We start from the raw sequence: 19802 nt of genomic DNA, 5'->3' as shown, positions 1-19802 counted from the left end.
CTAACAGGTACATTAACTAGTGACATTGTGGACAGTACATTTTTTTCAGTCATTTGAGCAAGGTATGAACAGATTGGGGATGTGAAATATACTTACTGAAGTTGTATGGGTTGGGGATCCGGAACCTGAGGGCCAGGAAGGTGTCCTATTTGTAGCGGAAGAGTCCCAGATGGATGAAGGAACAGGACTGAATTCACTCCAGTTTCGATGAGCATCCTGACCATAAACTGACTGTGACAGCCCAAGTTTGCTGAAAACCTCTGAATGGGTGGGGGGAGAAGGATCAGAACAAGGAACATTCACAATGCAGTATCATGAAATGAAATTTCCTATAGATAAATGAGTAGCACTATATTGACATAACATACGGAGAAGGAAGGCTTCAAGTGTAGAACAAACTTATGTGATTTTCATCAAAGTGTGTTTGAACAGGAACAGTTTCACAAGCACTGATATCCAATCAAATACAAGATGATGACTTTGCTACAGCTCCGTTAAAAAGGGGCACATATGCAGCAGTTCCACTGAATCATACAGGGTTTGCTTCTTCCTTTATGATGGACTGTAATGTTAGATTGTTAGATGTCAGTTTTTTTTTGGGGGGGGGGGGGTTCTGAAAGTCATATTTGAAGAACAATTCAAATTTGACAACTTGATTCCATTATTAGCTGCCCAGTAAAACTTTTTTTTAAAAAAAATGTCAGGCCAACGCTAACAAACTCAAAGATGTAATAAATTCTACAGGTCCAGCTATCTTAGAGCTCCATCCGAAAGGGGGGGGGGGGGCGTGTGAATCCACCTGTAGGAGCAGTGTGTGGCTGCACCTGTGGATTTGCCTTCTCCAGGGCACTTATATATGTGTGTGTGTGTGTGTGTGTGTGTGTGTGTGTGTGTGTGTGTGTTTAATTGTTAATTGAAAGATGCCACAATACTTTATGGTTGGGACTGGCTCTGAACTTTCTAACAGCTGATAAATAAATGTTATCTGTTCTCTTATGTGAGACCATTCTTGTCTCATCTACAGTTGTTTGCCAAGAGATTTAATTTCCTATAACAATTTACATGGCAGCATTCATCTTTGAATGTAATGTGTTCTGCAATCAGCAAGTCCCTCTTGTTTTATTGCTGCTTTCATTTGTGGTATTGCAGGAGGCAATGACTGCCAATATCCAAGAGAATACTGGAGTAATGGCTGTGAAAAAAAAATCCTTAAGCTGGAATAAGCTTTTTATTACCCTACAAAATGCCACCATAAAAATACAAAAACCAAAGCATAGGAGCACTCCCTCAACCCTGCCTGATGGATGGCCAGTTCTGAGGGCAAGCCTTTTGTTACTAAAGTAGACATCACTGCAATTTTTGGCAGAAAGCTCTAAATCAGCAGCACAGAATTACAGGAGCGTATGTCATATTGTTTTGGGGCAGAAAGCCAGAAGAAAGTCATATAGCTTCCATCCTAGCAACCCGAGTCCTGCTTTTAGTTCTGTATCAAGGGAGGAAAGTCTATTTACACAGAGGAGAAAAAGCTCATGCATATTTCATATATAAATGAAGTTATACTGCCTGTACAAGAGATGCCTATTCAGCACAGATCAGACTGCCAACTCTTTCCAGCATAATGGATTTCAAAGTGCAGGACAGCCACACAGTCTTTGCTTCTTCGCTGTGCTTGTCTACATCTATAGATCACCAATCTAAACTCTTTATTTTTCTCCATGGGCCACTTGCTTCCAAGCTCCGCCTGCAAGAACCTGCTTGAACACCGTGAGTCTAGGCAGCTAAGTCCCCTCCCTTTTGCTATTGTCTGCCAAAACTGAGCCATATACTGCTAGCTGAAATTCCCATATTTGGGTTCATATTTGGCTTCTTTCAATAACCACAGAGCAATCTGAACAGCTTCTCCCAAAGCAATTACTTGAGCTAGTGTGATACAGCTGCTACAGTGTTGTGCTTGGCCTGTGAGTTTAAAAAACACCTCTCAACCATAACATTTATTGGATTCCCTTATTGGGCTAGGCCACCATCACCCAAGCCAATGTGATGGAAACTGGAAGTGTTGAGCAGAAGTGGAGCTACTGGGGGCCAGGGAGGGGTGCGCGTTGCACCGGAAAATTGCCTCCGCCCCCCCACTCTCCCGTGGCGCCCCCCCCCAGCCCCCACACTTACCTTACTGAAACAGTGCAGGCTGGAGAAGTGGCCTGCTCCCTTCAGGCTGAAAACAGCGTGGTGGGAACTACTCTTCCCAGGAGACCTTGCAAGCCCCATGGTCTCATGAGAAGTATAGTTCTCACTAGGCCATTTTCAGCCTGAAGAGAACAGGCCGCTTTTCCAGGCTGAACTAAGGTAAGTGTGTGTGTGTGTGGGGGGGGGGGTAGGTGGGGCAGCAGGGGGCAGGGCGGTACCAAAGGGGGGTGGAGCGGAAAACACAGAGTGTGCACCAGGTGCATTTTGGCCCAGCTACGCCTCTAGTGTTGAGCAATGAAAGAAATTTTAGTTCAGCTACCCTTTAAAAAAATCTTAAATACACAAAACAGATATATTGGGATAATCTGCTTTCCTATGACATGGGCATCAAGGGTAATCTACAATTTCTGAATATAATATACAGTATATAGTAGTAAATATTAAAACAGTTGAAACTGAAAGCCGTCACTTTATCATTACAGTGAAACATCTTTAATATTTTATTGCATTCCCTAACTTTTGGCTGCACTCTTTAAAATTGATTCCAACCAAGGTTACTGGATTAATCTACCGATTAAAGCTAAAAGCTTCACTAAGACTTTCATCTATCCCTAGCCCTTTAGAAAAGGTGAGGAAAATCTAAAAAAATTAAAGCGTTGAAACTGAAAGATAGAATTGCTTAACTACAGAGGTAGTTTTTCATCAGTGGAAAGAACTTCCGTTGGCAGAACAGAACTTTCCTGCTTCCTCAACCCCACTCCATGACCCACTAAGTTCTCCAAAATGCTGTTCCTGGGATGGCAGGACATTGTGAAGAACAGTGGGGAGACATCCCAGAAGTTCAAGTTGCACCCAGGAAATAACCCTTGATCTGACCCAGCATTTGTTATCAGTTATTCATGCAAGAAACATCAAGAGTTACTTTTCCAGTCGTTAAATGTCAACCTTATTTTGTTTTTGTTTTACTCCACAGCGTACTACTTACCTCCAGTTAAATTAAAAGAATTTCCAAATGCTGAGAATGAGTTGAGGGGTGTGAAATCTGGGCTACTGGGATTGCTTATAGGACTCCACAAACCAGAACTAAGCAGGAGAGAAAACGTTTTTGTTAGCAAGGTCATTTCAGTTGTAGCCACCACCATTATTCAGCCAAACATCACAGATCAAATACTTGGAAATGCAAACAATTTTAAAACCATGGCAATTTTGAATAAAATAAATTATATTTGGGTCAGTGGAACTACTTGAGAAGGAGCTGGCAGGTTTACTTCCAATGTGAATTACAGCTATAGTGAATTAATTCTTCTTGTTTAAAACAAAGCAAAAATTTGGTTCTCCCTTGTTGTGTTACATGAGCATAAGAAATAACCACACCTTTGCATAGCAAGTTCCACGCAAACACTCACTGATTGGTTCCCCACCCTGGGACATGGACAATATATACCCCACTAAATATTACCTTCTCACTAGACACAGTGTGTAACAGACTTCACCTCTGAAGATGACAGCCACAGATGCAGGAGAAACGTTAGGAACGAGATCTACCAGACCATGGCAACGCAGCTTGGAAAACCCACCACAACCATAAGAAATGACGTTTATTGTTTTGCCAAACTGCAAACATACAATACTTTGATAAACAACCAGAGGCGTTCCTCCCATTGGGCAAAGTGGGCAGTTGCCCAGGGCGCCAACTTGTGGTAGGCGCCAAAAATGCAGGTTCGTTTGTGGGATTTTTTTGTATTTTCAGTGTTTTTTCCGTTTGTGGCCTGCAGGGGGCGTAGTTTTTGGGCTAGCACAGGGGTAGGGAACCTGCGGCTCTCCAGATGTTCAGGAACTACAATTCCCATCAGCCCCTACCAGCATGGCCAATTGGCCATGCTGACAGAGGCTGATGGGAATTGTAGTTCCTGAACATCTGGAGAGCCGCAGGTTCCCTACCCCTGGGCTAGCAGCACTAAAATTTCAGGGGTGTTTCTGGGGACTCACCTGATGCTACCACCCAGGTTTGATGAGGTTTGGTTCAGGGAGTCCAAAGTTATGGACTCCCAAAAGGGATGGCCCATCCCCATTGTTTCTAATGGGAGCTAATAGGAGATGGGGGCTACACATTTGAGGGCCCATAACTTTGGACCCCATGAACAGAACTTCACCAAACCTGGGAGGTATCATCAGGAGAGTCTCTTACTGATGCAACCAAGGTTTTGTGAAGTTTGGTCCAGGGGGTCCAAAGCTATGGACTCCCAAAGGGGGTGCCCCATCCCCCATTGTTTCCAATTGGAGCTAATAGAAGATGGAGGCTACACCTTTGAGGGTCCATAACTTTGAACCCCCTGAACCAAACTTCACCAACCCTGGGTGGTAACATCAGGAAAGTATCCTGAAGATACCCTGAAATTTTGGTGCTGCTAGCTTAACAATTGTACCCCTGACAGCAGGCAACCCCCGAATTTCCCCAGATTTTCCTTTTAAATCCACCCCCCCCCCCCTTTGGCATGGATTTAAAGGGAGAATCTGAGGTCCCCAGTTTAAACATTGAAAGTGATGCTGTTTCAGGGTAGGGGAGAATCCACCCCAAAACAGCATCACTTTCAATGTTGTTTAAACTGGGGACCCCAGATTCTCCCTTTAAGGTGGATTTAAAAGGAGAATCTGGGCTCCCTAGTTTAAACACCATTGAAAATGATGCTGTTTGGGGGTGGATTCCAGCATCACTTGTTTAAACTAGGGAGCCCAGATTCTCCTTTTAAATCCACCTTAAAGGGAGAATGGGGGATCCCCAGTTTAAATAACATTAAAAGTGATGCTGTTTTCCCCAATTGCGGGGACTGGATACTCACCATAAAATGTTTTTATAGCAGTAATAAAACATTTTGAAAGCATTTTGAAAATGTTTTCAAAAAATATTTCTACTGTGGGCATGGTCCATTGCTGTGTTCAGATTTGTGAGTTGGGGCATGTTCTATAATGTGAGGGTGACTTTGAAACAACCTGGTGGAGGAAATAATTGTTTGGTCACAGTGGGGAGGGTGGCCGCCCATGGGGGATCAAACTCCAGGTTTTGGCTCTATAGGGGCCTCAGAAATTCCCTCCTGCTCTTAGGGCAGCGCCTAACTGTAAACAACTTACATCCCAAATTTAGAATCTACACTAGGATTTTTTTTGTTCTTGGTAATGGGCAACACATGGAACAGGTCTTGGGAGTTGGGATTTAACTGCCACATTCTATTCAGGGTGTGTTAGTGTTGGGGGGGGGGCGATGTTTACTCATAAGCTGCTCAATAGTGCTACCTGTTTTGGATGGATTAGTTTAAATTACCTGTCTGAGCCATCACTGTCGACAGCGGTATGTGTCATATTCACACTGCCGGGAGCCTCAGTTTTAAGTGGCGAAGGCTTTGCTAGGCCACTACCACCTGTGAAAAGAAATTTAAACTGAGCAAAACCAGAATCAATGTTGTACCTATTCTCCGGGAAAATAATTGCTTTTCCAAGAGTGTGGGTTACCTGGACTCTTGTCATAACCAGCAGCTACAGCAGCAAAAGTCGGGTTTCCGTTCCGGCCAGGCAGTGATGCTGCCTTTGCCACCTTATGTTTGGCACCACTGAGCAACTTGCTGTTTGGTTCACTAGAACAAAAACAAAAGAAAGGGACCATAGTTTTCCCATATTCCCGGTTCCAGAGCATACCCATTGTACTGCCGGTCACAATCCCTGCCTTTTCTAAGGTCTGTGATAGGAAGACTGCTCTAAAAATTAATTTTCTTTTCATTGTTAAATAGGAAAACATCCAGCTTTGAGACTTGGTTTGATCCAAGGCAGATCTGAGAAGTGCATCCAGAATAGCTGATATTTCTCCTTCCGCAAAAAGGCAAGGGAGAGTCCTTAGATGGGATGGTCCTTCTCTCAGTCAAGAAGGTTCAGCCTTCGCTTGTTCTGAGATAGCCAGCATCAAGTATCTGAAGAAAAGCACCCCCTTCTGAATTTAGAAGCATTATCTGAATCTTAAGAAGAATTAAGATTCTTAGTCAAGAAGAATCTTACCCTTGCCCTGAAATAATTATCTTCATAGCTCATACTTAATGTTGCCTTCAGTTAATGGTTATTGATTGCTCTGTTGTCTTTTTCAGGCTGATCCTTAAGCACAGGGTCTGATGTCAACCTTTGGACAGCTATTCAAACACTCTTCTAAGTTCTACTGAAATTGTATATTTTCTTTTGGCACAGTAGGGCTTTGGAGTTGAAACACTTCAGTTCTTTTTTTAACCTTGCAAGTTTTGCTTACCATGGGTATTTTGAAAAACTGCATAAAGCACAGCACTGAGATCTTGTCCCTACGCGCACTGGAGTCCCAGCGCTAGTTGTGTACAGAGTTCTGACTTGCTAAAGCTACACAGTGGCCAAAGAATATGCAGCAATCGCCTATGGCCTTATGCACCAATCCCACAGGATTCCTCATACAGTGCTCTGCTGGGAAGCGTAGGAAAGGCAGGGAATAGCAACAAGTGTAAACAATTTAAAGAAAAAGAGTTCAATGTGCAAAAAGCATTTTATAATGGCAAAAAGAATAAGTTTCCTGTCTGAGGAATTTGGTTTTTGTTAAAACGGCAGCCACCTGAACTTACCTGCAGTTGATCACAATACTGCTGTAAGTGCTTCGTGGTACAAAGGCCAAGGACGCAGGGGGTGGGGATGGAGAGGAAGGCGTAGGTGAGGTATGTCGTTGTTTCAAGAAAGCGTCTGCACTGAGGGTTTGCAGGGACAGCTTATAAAGGCTGTCAGTAGCTGGAAAATCAGAACCAGAGGGATAATTTTAGATCTCTGATGGCTTCAATGCACAAGGCCAACCTTATGTGGTTACATTGTGTTTCCTGAAAATCATTTATTCCGATGCTAGTGTGAGAACACAGAACTGAGCAGCACAACATTGTTCAAATGTAGTGCTAAGAGACCAATACAAATTTAAATTCACCGACTGCCAGACTAGGAAGTTCCTGTAAAGGTGGAGAAGGTTCACCACATAGAAATTTGAAAAATTCTCAAAAAAGTGCCACACCACATTTTTTAAATAGCTTAGTGTGCTTCAATACAAAAGGGATATTCAGACCACGTATAATGCTAGCTCACTTTCAGCTAATAGCCTGTCCCCTAATCTCTTCATGGTTTCAGCCTATTATTTAGCTGGTTGAATTGAAAGCCTTTTCATAAGTTCTTGAGCAGCCCAAGCCTACTCAACTCTAGCTTCTGTACATTCTGCTTGGTTTGCACTACACTGAAGACTGGAATTCACAGATGGGCAACTTCAGTAGGGGTGCCCAACGCAACACCTCCTGCCTGCAAATACTGCCCCTTCCCTTACTAAAGCTTTGCCAGAACATACTGAGCCAGCACCAGAGGATGACGACTGCCTCCAAGCAGTCATACGATAGAGCCTGTCTCTCCTCCAAGAAAAGGTTTCTTGTTCAGGGAGATTTTCTCAGCCCATCTGGTGGGTCTTGGGGTCTTAAGACAATATACCTCCCCATTCCTCAGAAAGACTGGCAATGGGACTTATGCTTCTTCTATTTTAAATGTTTCCTCCCAAAATAAGAATTCTCAAATACATCACTCTCGGCCTGTTCCTGAGTTTTGATAAAAAGAGAAGATAGGAGGGGCAAAGCAATTATTTTTAAAACCCTTTTCTTTGTGGCAGGGGACTTGTGACCGTCCTTTGCTGCTCAGGGTTGGGTTCAAAAACAAGGAACACTAAAATCCTTTGACACAGAAATCGACCCCTATATTCATTGCTCCTAAGCAGAATCATCTTAAGAGTGGCACACTATAAATACTTACAACTGCCTGCTTTGTGAATTGGCACCGAATCCCACTCTGGAGGTGGAGAGTCCTTTTCCCCTTCTGAACTGCTGGTATTTCCTAGCTCCTGACCACAGCCACTGGAGAAAAACTTTGCTAGTGATGACGGCCTGCTGTCCATCAGCTTTGTACTGATAGCTACAGAGAACAAACAACACACCCACACACAGGCTAATAAGGCAAGGGCTCTTCAGACTCACAAAGCTAGAAAAACAAAGTTTCAGAACTTTGGTTCAGTTGGTACCAGACTTGCTAAGACATACCTTTCGCTTTCTGAAAGTTTCTTGGCTTGAACCCGTTTGTTAACATATGTTGAGCAGCCAGCTTGGTGGAAAAGCTTTTGTGTTGTTTACTTTCCAGTGACTGAGGACATGGTATCTCACAGGAACTAAAATAAAAGTATGAATATGTGTGATAGAGTTATTTGTTATAGCAATCTGAGAGAACATCTTGAATATATCAAGAACATGGCAGATCAACAGAAGTCCCTGGCCTTCCAAATCTGATTTCCTTAGCTTCAATTTAGAGTGTCCAAACAAAGCAAAAGGAGAAGGGCCTGGTTTGGATCTCTTTCTCTCTCTTAGCAACCAGGGAAAAAAACCCTGCATATGCTTCTCCATAATTAACTACAGTGGAACCTTGGTTTTCGTCGGTAATCAGTTCCAGGAAACCTCGGCGAAATCCAAAACAGACAAAAACTGAGGCTACCACTGGGAAGCAATGGAACTGCATGGGTTGCCGGTTTTCGCTGCAAAACTAGCGGGTGCGCGCCAACGAAAACCAAGACAAAATTTTCAGAAACAGAATTGACAAAAACCGAAACTGACAAAAAACAACGACAACGAAAACAGAGGTTCTACTGTATCTCCTCTATCTTCAACTCATACAAACCATCACTTTTAATAGCATCTAAGTGGCACCATTTCTCTCCCCTGAGTCTTTCTAACGTAGAAGTATAGATGGGTGGCACATTTCCTAGAAGTGATTGATAATCTCAGATTTGCCTGCTGGTAGCCACTTAATCCCAACATCTAGCTCAGTAGTTTTGAAATTTGGTGTGGAATTATTTTGCTTACTTGGATTTCACATCTGCAGGAACTTCTTTCTTGATAGTTGATTTTTTGCTTTTCTGTTTTACTTGTAGCATTTCATTTTCCTGTTTTTCTGGCACTGCCTGTTTTCCCTTTTGCTTCTCTGGTTCCTACAAGCAATGAAACTAAATGGTCAATAAAAAGTTGCATTGCAAAGCAGAACAGTAAGGAAGGAGACAACCTGATGAAAGCATCAATGTTTACTACAAAGTTGCTCCATCGAATTACTTCCAAAAAAATCGAACTGAGTGATGATTATTATTTACGAAACAATCTTATTTCACTTCAAGTCTTTGCGAAGCTGGCATGCTACACTAAGTCATAAATGCAGTTTCCTTTTTATATAAAGCAGTCTCCATTTTTTTTGATGCTTAGAATATTTAAAAGTGCTAAGAGGGTGTTTTAAACTATCTTGACTGAGGCAACCAATTCATTTTGAGCATCACTAACTCTGTCACTAGGGGCATAGAAAACATTTAGTGTATGAAAAAAAACCCTTAGATTAAATGACAATTTTCTATTTTTGAGTCAAACTGTCAGGTCAGGAATTTCACAAAATTATCCTACCAAGCATAGAGTTAGCAGAAACCAGGCAAAGGTACAGACTCAAAAACCTTCATCCCAAGAGAGTTTAACATAAACTTTCTCACAATTTTTAAATACACTGCTAGTAAAATGGTATACTACTGTACCATCCAGGCACCTTGTTACTGAATTGACAATGAACTCATCACTAAAGCACCACAAAAAGGTCTCAACTAAATGCAACTGCCAGCACTGTTTCTCAGGATCCACTAGAGATCCCTGTTTTCTCCTTCCATCCATTCAGGACTCTACTCAATGCCGTTCCATTTGAAAAACGTTCTACCTCCTTCAGAAGTGCTTCTGTGTCTGGGTTGGAGGTTTCTGTGGTTGTTGAAGAACTGTCATCATCCGCTAAGGAATCTTTCAGTTCATCTTCTTGTTGCTTTCCCTTTCCTCTTCGCTCCTTTTCTTCCCGTTTCTTCGAGACCTTAGATTTACGTTGAAATGGTTTTCCTTTCCCTAGAGTGAAAAGGGAAGTTTCAAATTAGCAATTACTATAATTTTGACAGTTTTAGTGAGCTTTAAAAATGAGCATTCTTTAATCACAATTATTTTCCTGAGGCAAAATATAAGAAGAAATATATCCTACTGGAACTACAGCAAGCCTACAAATGCTGTGCTAGTATACTGCAACGAGCGTCTGTCAAAAAGTTTCTGGATGGGTTGTGCCTCAAACTTCACTTAAGTTTAGCAGGATTTTTCCATTCGTAGTATTCTCATGGTAGCGATATCAAATCCGTTAGACTGTTTAGATTTTACTCACTTCATGTTATGGCCTATAGATATTGGCCATTGATATGCAAGAAGTTTTGTTGGCTACAATGTGCTGAAAGGTAATTAAAAACTGGCCAACTATCCAATTGAGAAGTCCTTGGCATAGTCTGTAAAATGAAATGCTAGGATTTCAATTATTAGTTTTAGGCCTGCAAATGCCAAAAAAGTGACACAAAGCAATGAAAAGACCTAGAAAATACAGAGGAAAAGACAGAAAATACTTGTCTGGACCAGCTGCTTCACAACAAGATACTAAAAATAAATTTGCCCATACCATTTTTGGATAAAATCTCAGTTTTATATTCAACAGCACATCTTTCCATTAGTCATATTTAAAGCTGCAAAATTTTGAACATGCTGCAAAATATGCTATTCACTTAAACCTGTTCTAAAATTATCCATAAAGAGTGTTCCACAGGAATCTACAAAGTGCTTAAAAACTTTTTGGAAGGTTTTCCCTTTATACTCACTGATGCTTTGAGTTCCTAACTTCAGTTAGCCTGCAGCTCTAGCCATTCAAATACTTGTGATCGTGTGGCCATAGCAATAAAATCCCAGCCCTTTTAAGATTACGCAACTGTATTTTTTATCTTTCATAGTCATAACTTTTAAATAGCTTCAAGTGACTTCTTAGAGAGGATCTCTAAGGGTCTGCAAACTCACTGAGCTCCTATTGTGAAAACGAAAAAGAACTAGAAAATCTCAAATCCCAAATCTGTTGATAATCCGTTTAAAAAATCATTGGGGAGGAAGTTCTCCTTAAGAGATCTGTTTGGCCAATAGCTCTGATTAATTTTTGTACATTGTGGCAGGTAAAACAAAATATCCAGAGAGATCACCAATTATTGCAAGGTCATTCTAAAATGGCTTGTCAAAACTCCCTAGCCCAGGGGTCTGCAACCTGCGGCTTGCCAGATGTTCATGGACTACAAATCCCATCAGCCCCTGCCACCATGGCCAATTGGTGCCCCCTTCCCTAGCCCTAGGGATTTTTGGTATAGGTCATCAAAATACAAAATTACAAAACTCTGGTGTATGAATCCTTGCATCTCAGCCTGGGTAGCTGCCACCAGCCTCTTTTACTACCCAAAATCCAGAAACCAAAGGGGGAAGCTCCCACCTTTCCCAGGATTAAAGTCAAGAAAGCCATCCCTGCATGGTAGGCCACCTGCAATGTGATTTTACAGAATAATTAACCGGGCAGGTGCAGTCACATGAGTTTAAGTACCAGAATTAGAATGAAGCCTCCTGAAGATAAAACACCACAAAATGTAATTAAAGGTAGGCATAAACATTGTGCAAGAATATTTCAATAAGAACAATAGCAGTGAGAAATTAAAACAACAAAGACTGGTTCAAAAGCAGATGCTACCATTCCTGCTAAAATCCTCCAGCATTCCAAAGGCCAGTCTTTCTGAGCATCAAGATATCAGACGGCATGTCTTAGCAGCAAGAAGTCATAAGGTCCAAATGGTGCATCAAGGAGCCATGGTAAAGACACCAAAAGTGCACAAAAACTAGGCTGAAAATTCTACATTTTATAGCCATGGGTCTGAATTGACCAACCAGATTCTTGGCTGATAATGTCAGGTCATAATGCAACCTTATTGCTAGTCAGATGACCCAAAGGGTCAGAATGAGATAAAATGGTACAATCTATTTGCAGGCTAAATTCATCCGTTTCTCACTGAGGACAAGGCACATGAAATCATCTGTTAATTAACTGGAATGTGGCTCCACTATTCTCAAACTTGGAAACCCTAAAAGGGAGTCAGGACAGTTACTCCCTCATCCAACACCTGGGCCCTTATCTTGGTTGATAAAGGTCAGAGCTTTGTTGAATCCCACAGAACAGTTATTCTCCGTTCTTAAACTTTTTGCTGTAGGCCTGAAAAAATGTTTGAGAGAACAAGAAATGGCACAGAGGGACTCTGTTTCTTGACGTCCATTTAAAGCAGAGGACCCTGAGACTATCCTGTCATGTCAAAACAAATGAAGAAGTAACTTAAAGACAGGCTTCTTTAAGACTGGAGATGGATAATTTAAACTCTTCTACATTTGAGCTCTATCCCTCAGTCCTGGAGGAAACAGCTCCAAGGAAAACAGGACAGCTGAAAATCTTGGATAGCAGGAAAACAGCCCAAAACTTGGTGATCATCCTGGGGAGGAAAGATCAATGCAGCAGTTTGAGGCTTGTAGACTTGGCCAAATACGCAGAGGACAGGGCCATGGGCAGGCTTTCTGAATGCACACTCATGGGAGCTCTCTTTCACTTTGCCAAGGACCTCATCTTCTAACAGGGAGACTACAACACAGGACATCAGGCCTGTTCCTGGTGAGCCCCACCCCTGGTCATTATCTTAAGTGTCTTCATTTCTGTACAAGAAAAGGCCAGCTGAAAAGAAGCCCAAGTGTTCCCCCCTTCTCCCAGGAACTTCTTCAAAACTGTGAATCAGAAGAAAGGATTTCTAAAATGAAATTACTGACCCGAGAAAACAACCTGGACTTCCCAGGTGTACATGGGTCTAATTGAGAGCAGGACTGCTTGGTGCACAAAGAGCAGGGGCTTATGCCTTCCCCTCTTCATCATTTTCCTAACTGAAACGGCTCCATGGAGAAACCATCTGCACTTAACATGTCAGCCCCCAGTATCGTTAAATTTCCCCAATAATAATCTCAATTACCATTCCAAAATGACTAGCAACGCGATGTATTTGGCATAATATTCAAGGTCAGGTAATCTGAGACACCAAAGGCTGCAGGAAAGTACTTGAGTACCCTGAGAAGTAACTGGGGAGACTTTCTTCACATTTGTGTAGGAAATCAATCACTTACAACTCTTCACGGTGCTCTGGCCAAAGCTTTATATCTGCTTCTTCTGAGAAGGCTTTTGTGATTCTTTCTGGCAGGCTTGCTGACGGGATGTCACAGGTTGCCCTGTGAAGCTAGCGAGCAGCAAAACAAATACCTGTGTTTTGTTTCCCCAGAGGGAATGTGTCATAGATTTCAGAACTGCATCACTCCTTTTGCCCAATCTCGAAAACTATTTTTTATTAACTCAGGTTCTCTTGGAAGTATTATTTATTTAGTTAATTTATATCCTGCCCCTTTCCCCCAGTGGACACCCCAAGCTGTTTACATCATTCTCTTCTCCTCCGTATTATCATCACAACAGCCTTGTGAGGTAGATTACTGAAAGTATGTGAGTGACCTTTGGTTACCTAGCAATCTTCCATGGCATGTTGGGGACTAAAGTCTGGGTCTTCCGGAGCCTATTCTCACACTCTGCACCACATTGTCTTTTCACCAGTGGCTCTTTGGTTATTTCAAATTATTCCATTAATTTTCTTCTGCATGCCATTAAATCACCTCACTATCAACCATTGAAGGATTACATTTCATTCAAACTTCAAACTATCTTTGATAGATTAGATCTAAAACTTCAAAGCAAATGTGAAGTTATTTTGCTTTCATTTAGACATTTTCTGGAAGCCTCCAGCCAACCATGCTACCCGAGAACCAAACACGATGCATTGCTAACTAGAGGGCACTCTCCAGCGTGGCCTTGCCTGGCCTACCCCTCCATTCTCAAAGTCATTCAGCAAAAGCTCTTTAAGGTGCACTTAGCTGCCTTCTTGTGCCTCTGCCCACTAGTGGCACATACATGGCTACAGCACTATGTTTTATTACACTACATTTTCCCCCAAGTATGACAGGTTGGATTGACAGCCATTGTCTGAGAGGTCTGTGTTTCCCAGCTGCGCATGGGTTGGATTGAAGAAGAAGAGTTGGATTTATATTCCCAATCTTTCTCTCCTGTAAGGAGACTCAAAGGAGACTCACAAACTCCTTTCCCTCCCTCCCTCCCTCCCTCACAACAAACACCCTGTGAGGTAGGTGGGGCTGAGAGAGATCCAAAGAACGATGACTAGCCCAAGGTCACCCAGCTGGCATGTGTTGGAGTGCACAGGCTAATCTGAATTCCCCAGATAAAACTCTGCAGCTCAGGTGGCAGAGCAGGGAATCAAACCCAGTTCCTTCAGACTAGAGTACACCTGCTCTTAACCACTACGCCACTGCTGCTCCTGCTTGAGATCAGGTCTGCTTTGATTAGGAGCTTTTACCTCCCTCCACACGCTTTTCCTGATCTGAAATTGTTACATGGAGCCACTATTTTTTCTTAACACGTGGTTCCCCAGTACATATTACATTTCCTCAATAAGCAAAACTCTAGCTCCCTCGGCCCATTTGGGAAATTGACGTCTGGACAGGTCTACGCTTCTTTTCTGTCAACCTGACCATGACACGCCCAGGTTGCTAGACCCCCCAGTATGGCAGAAGGTCTTCCATAGATGCACTTCATTGCCTGCTGCCATTCTGAGCAACAGTGGGAGAAAAATAAAGAAAAAACTGATGCCATCATCTGCACCAGTACATTCAAAAAGTGACAAAGAGTAGTTCTATGAAAGAGTAACTTCTGGCGATTCCTAGAGCTACCCATTGTTACTGGCCTGTACCTGGCCTGGTAGCCCTACTAAGTAAAGAAGCAGGAGTAAACATACTGACCAGGACCAACAGAAGTGATTTATAGTATATGTTGAAGGAATCTGGATGAAACTGCTTATCCAATCAGCAGGGTATTTGCATTAGTTCCGAGGTCACAAAAATAGTTCTATATGTTAGTTCTGATTGTCTGTATACCCATACCCTCCTAGCAAGGAGATGTGTACAAACCATTCCCAAGACAGAGAGTTACTTTCAGGAACATTTCCTGATATAACCCGTAAAGTAAGACACAATACTCCAGGACACAATTGTTCAACTGCTTGCTGAAAATTATAGTTTAAACTCATCCAAATGAAAACTCTTTAACAACAATATTGTTCATTCTGAATTTTTCTTCAAGTCCTCTCTAATCACACTTCCATTCTCATGTAGTTTAAAAATCATTGGGACTGCAACATTATAAATAAAAGTAGCAGCTGCTTTTATGCCTGTGTTTTTCTAATTAGACTGTACCAATCTTTTGAGGCAGACAATAATGAAGATAAAAGCATAAAGCCAGAAGCTCCTCCTCCCCCAACTACTTTGTATGAGTGAAAACTAGTTGACACTTTTTCTGTGCTGGTGGCACTTTTCCTCCAACCTTATCAAGTAGCCGTCCAAAAGAACAGATGCGTGTTAATTTGAAAAGTCTATGCAAAATATGTATTCTGCACAATGTATTTCATCTATGCACATCTAAGAATGGTACAAAAGAAAAGATTTGTTTGGAGAGGTGAAAGAGGAAGTGGACGTTCACTGGACAACTACAGCTTTATAGGCTTCAAATTTCTCTGTATGACAGAATTCATCAGGCAAAGCAAAAGTTGATTACCTTTGTTTTTTGCTACTGGAGATGGGGGCTGTTCTGTAAACACATCTGGGGAAGGGGATTCTGGGTGATCAAAGTCTTTGTCCATGGTTTCTATAAGACCAGCAAGGTCAGAGTCCTCTGAACTGTGCCTTGTGTTGCTGACACACTCTGAATGGGAAGAGCTTGGAAGCTGCAACAGGGGATTTTCAGTCTGCTGACCTGGCAACTGAGGCACTGTTGGTGGTGGTGGTGACTGCTGCTCTAGCAAGACTGGAGCGTGCTGCTGGCTTGATTGCTGACTCTGCTTTGCCCCCTTGGATTTTCTGCTTGCTGCATGACTCTGAGTTGCAGCACTGGAGTCCAGGAAGAGGGCGCCTGCTCTGTTCACGTTCTGTGCAGATCCCGTCTGCGTGGAAGTCTTACTAGGAACATTGGGACTGTTTTTAAATTTCACGGTCTCAGTCTCAATTGAATTTCTATTGCTGTGTAGGCTTGTTGTTGAATTGCATTGCTTATGACTCCCTGCATTGGATCGTGAGGAGGAACTTCCTGGTCCATAGATTCCTCTGGAGGAGCTGTGGTTAGAATCTGCTCCAAGTGCATTCAAGCTGGAAGCAAAAAGAAGAAAAGAAAAAGGATTTAGATTTAACTGGTTGTGGTGGGTTTTCCGGGCTGTGTGGCCATGGTCTGGTAGATCTTGTTCCTAACGTTTCGTCTGCACGTGTGGCTGGCATCTACAGAGGTGTATCACGGAGGGAAGTCTGTTACACATTGTGTCTAGATTTAGATGGCTTGCAGGGCAAATGCTTAGCAAGATGGAGCTGGGCCATTAGCCTACATTAAAACTATACAGAAATATTAAGAACTGATTTAAACAACACAACTTTGGAACCAGTATTGCACCACAGGAATAACCTTTTATATGCTTGCTTCAAGAGACAAAAAGGTTATTTTTCTAAAGTGTAATGGAACAGGTCTACCACAACTGGCCCGCAAAGAATTATTACACAGACAAAATCCATATTTGATCCCATTTCAAAATATTTTATGAAGTCATATAAACTCTACTCATTCCACAATGTGACCCTCCTGGATCCACTTTCTCCCTTTATTACTCTTCCTCCATTTTTCTATGTAACCTCAGATCTTCCACTTAGGGAGTATTATGTAGTAGTTTCCCTGAAATTTATCGAAGGGCTGCTTCCATATTTTACTTTTTAAACCCTAGAACATAAATATTCAAATAAAAAAACATGCAAAGGATGCCAAATTTGTGCATAAGCTGAAAACTTAGATTTACTTGCATGCACACCATTTGCTAGTTTTATGTTTACATATTTCCTATCAAAACTGCTTCAGAGTATATGAAAACAACCACACAAAGTGGCATTATCTGGAAGTATTACGAGATATAATGGGATAAGCCTTTGGGAAGGAGGGACTTCTGCTAGAAATTTATGTTCTGCTTTTCAAAGGAGCAACTAAACAAACCTGTCGTGCTTTTCAACATAATTCAGCTTGGAAGGCCATTTTGCATCAATCCTACATTTTTATTCCACAGGACATTTTTGCTGCACTTGACTGACTAGGACATCAGTTGCTTCCTTTTTGAAACTAACTCTGCCAACACTCAGTTCATAAGTAAGGGCTTACTTTCCATCAGATGAAATTCCAACTATTCTCCTGAGATCAAATGGCCTTCCCATATCAAAGGGAGGGTTGGACGCCTCAAAGGACAGTCGCCTTCTGAACGGCTCCCAAATTCCTTGTGCTTCTAAATAGGCTGTTCCAATGACTAAAAGGAAGAGCACACTGAAAGAGACAAGAGAAATATCAGCGGTTCTGCATCACTTGCTGGCTAACCAAGAGTAGCAGCACCCCCCCTCCCAAGCACGACTGACACGTACACTGTCAATATGTGCATATGTGCAATTAAAACAGAAAAGCAAGCTTTGATGTTGGCATTCAGAAACAAGGTTCAACCAGTAAACAAGAAGAACTGTTGACAAGTCTATGTAACTTGTGAGCTGTTGGGCCTTGGGCAAGCTGCCATGAAAACTGAATTCCTAAGTCAGGGGACTCCCAGGGGAGAAAGATTTAATCACTCAGCAAGTAGCACACAAATTTAGCATCAGTTTCTCCCCAGAGCTTCTCAGTCAACTGGGTCTGCTGAAATAGGATACGCAGCAAGAAACTGGATCTCCCACAACCTCATCCCAACTCATTCGCAGACAGTTCTTAAAGTAACTAGATGCTTTTGCCTTCTCACTGTAAGATCAGTTACTAGTTGCTCCTTGCTTGGCTTGTGACTTTGCAGCAGGGGTTAACACTGCAATAACTAGCAGATTTTTTATCCTGACCTTCCTCTAAAGAGCTTAGGGTGGCATTCTTATTATCAACACTGTAACCACAAAATAACTCTGGTGCACATGAGATTTCAGAGCTCTTCACTATTAAGCAGTGTAGTGCCAAGGAGGCATGGGGCTGAGCGATGCACTGGGCGCGCGTCGGTGCGGGGGTGTGGTGGGTGTATTCCGTGGCGGGGGTGCAGGGTGCACACGTGCCCCGGGTGCAGTTTCCCCTTACTCTGGCCCTGCTATTAAGACTCCAGTATTGATGTCATTTTGTTCATTCAGACAAGTATTTATTACTGTTATCCCTACTGTGTCCTAATAACTGTTGGTTCCTATTGTCCTTCTGAGGAATCAGTAGATTCCCAGGACATGTTGTTGATAATAACATAAGTAGACTCCCAGCATCACAGTTACTAGTGCCACACCAGAAGTAACACTAGCATGTCCGAACAGTAATAAGAAATTTTATGGCTAACAGAAAAAGACATATTTCCCTGTATTTTGCCCATGGGCTAGCAACAGTGTAACATGCAGACACAAGACAGAAGTACCTCATTATTCCTGAGACAATTATGTACAGCGCCAGCTCCCAGTTGGGTCTGGGCAGGGCTTCTGCACAAGTTGCTAACATATGATAGGGAAGGGATGCATTTAATACAAATACAAATTCAGAGCCTCCTGATGTAGTGAGCTTCAGTTCACGAATGACTCTGGAAGTAGTGAAATCTGGTGTAAACCTGTAAAGTGAAGGAAGGAGAATAGTTACATTCACCAGTTAGAATATCACAGACTCACATGTTCGGTATAAGCAGTGGTAACTCTAGAGTCCATTATCAACTCGAGCCTTACCTCCCAGAGTTTAATAATAAATAAATTATTGCTTTTATTGCTGGTGTGTAATGATGTTCTCTTATGTGTTGATTCGTTTAAAATTAATAGCTGCTGCTACGTTTTTCTCTACTTAGGTTTTCTCTACTGCTGTTTAAGCAATCTTAATACCAATAACCACCTATCTACACATTGTTTTGAGTTTGCTTTTATTGAATTTGTTATGAGACAGAGTCCATGCTTCAGAACAGGCTGGAAGACAGATTTATGTTTCTACTGACTTGGAAAAGAAACCATTTTATTTTCACCTATGAGAATCAGGTTTTGTCTGTATTCTTCTGCCGCTTGGTTAAACTTGTGACTTTAGCTTTATGACAATGAGACTGTCAACAAATGCAAGGCCATCAGTACTTGAAAGACTCAGACAAGAGTACAAATAACTAACATTGTTCAATATTTGATGTGACATCAGGTGATACTAAAATGCCATCAATGGTGCTTGATGCTACCAACAAATGATCATAATGTATGAACCAACCTATAGTATCAAGGTGGCACCCTCTAATATCACAACACCTAGTAATTAAAACAAGAAGTACCAGGAAACTTTTATTGCATTAAAAAGAGCAAAAGGAGGTCCAATTGGGCCTCATTACATACAAAAACCAATATCAAAATATAAACATAAGGATAGCTACTCCAATACAACATTGTTCAAAAAGGCCAATCCTCCATTTGTTATTCCTCTTTTTGATTCACAGTGTTCTGTCCGAGTTT

General features: G+C 42.0%; 1 protein-coding gene across 3 annotated transcripts in view; it reads right to left on the bottom strand.

Moving 5' to 3' along the window:
• TMEM131 (transmembrane protein 131) overlaps window positions 1–19802 on the bottom strand; it is a 110911-nt gene that overhangs the window by 1261 nt on the left and 89848 nt on the right. For all 3 annotated transcript variants that reach the window (XM_048493839.1, XM_048493840.1, XM_048493841.1), the window contains 12 exons: window positions 18749–18934; window positions 17497–17655; window positions 15865–16451; window positions 9997–10172; window positions 9114–9238; window positions 8301–8425; window positions 8017–8175; window positions 6810–6969; window positions 5692–5813; window positions 5504–5600; window positions 3170–3267; window positions 97–260 (listed from right to left, as the gene is read on the bottom strand). In XM_048493839.1, coding sequence (XP_048349796.1) covers window positions 97–260; window positions 3170–3267; window positions 5504–5600; window positions 5692–5813; window positions 6810–6969; window positions 8017–8175; window positions 8301–8425; window positions 9114–9238; window positions 9997–10172; window positions 15865–16451; window positions 17497–17655; window positions 18749–18934 — 2158 coding nt within the window. The remainder of the gene's footprint in view (window positions 1–96; window positions 261–3169; window positions 3268–5503; window positions 5601–5691; window positions 5814–6809; window positions 6970–8016; window positions 8176–8300; window positions 8426–9113; window positions 9239–9996; window positions 10173–15864; window positions 16452–17496; window positions 17656–18748; window positions 18935–19802) is intronic.

The sequence above is a fragment of the Sphaerodactylus townsendi genome, linkage group LG04 (assembly GCF_021028975.2).
Source record: "Sphaerodactylus townsendi isolate TG3544 linkage group LG04, MPM_Stown_v2.3, whole genome shotgun sequence".
NCBI lineage: Eukaryota > Metazoa > Chordata > Lepidosauria > Squamata > Sphaerodactylidae > Sphaerodactylus > Sphaerodactylus townsendi.
The sequence above is the reverse complement of the archived record's forward strand: the minus strand, read 5'-3'. Positions and strand labels throughout refer to the sequence as shown.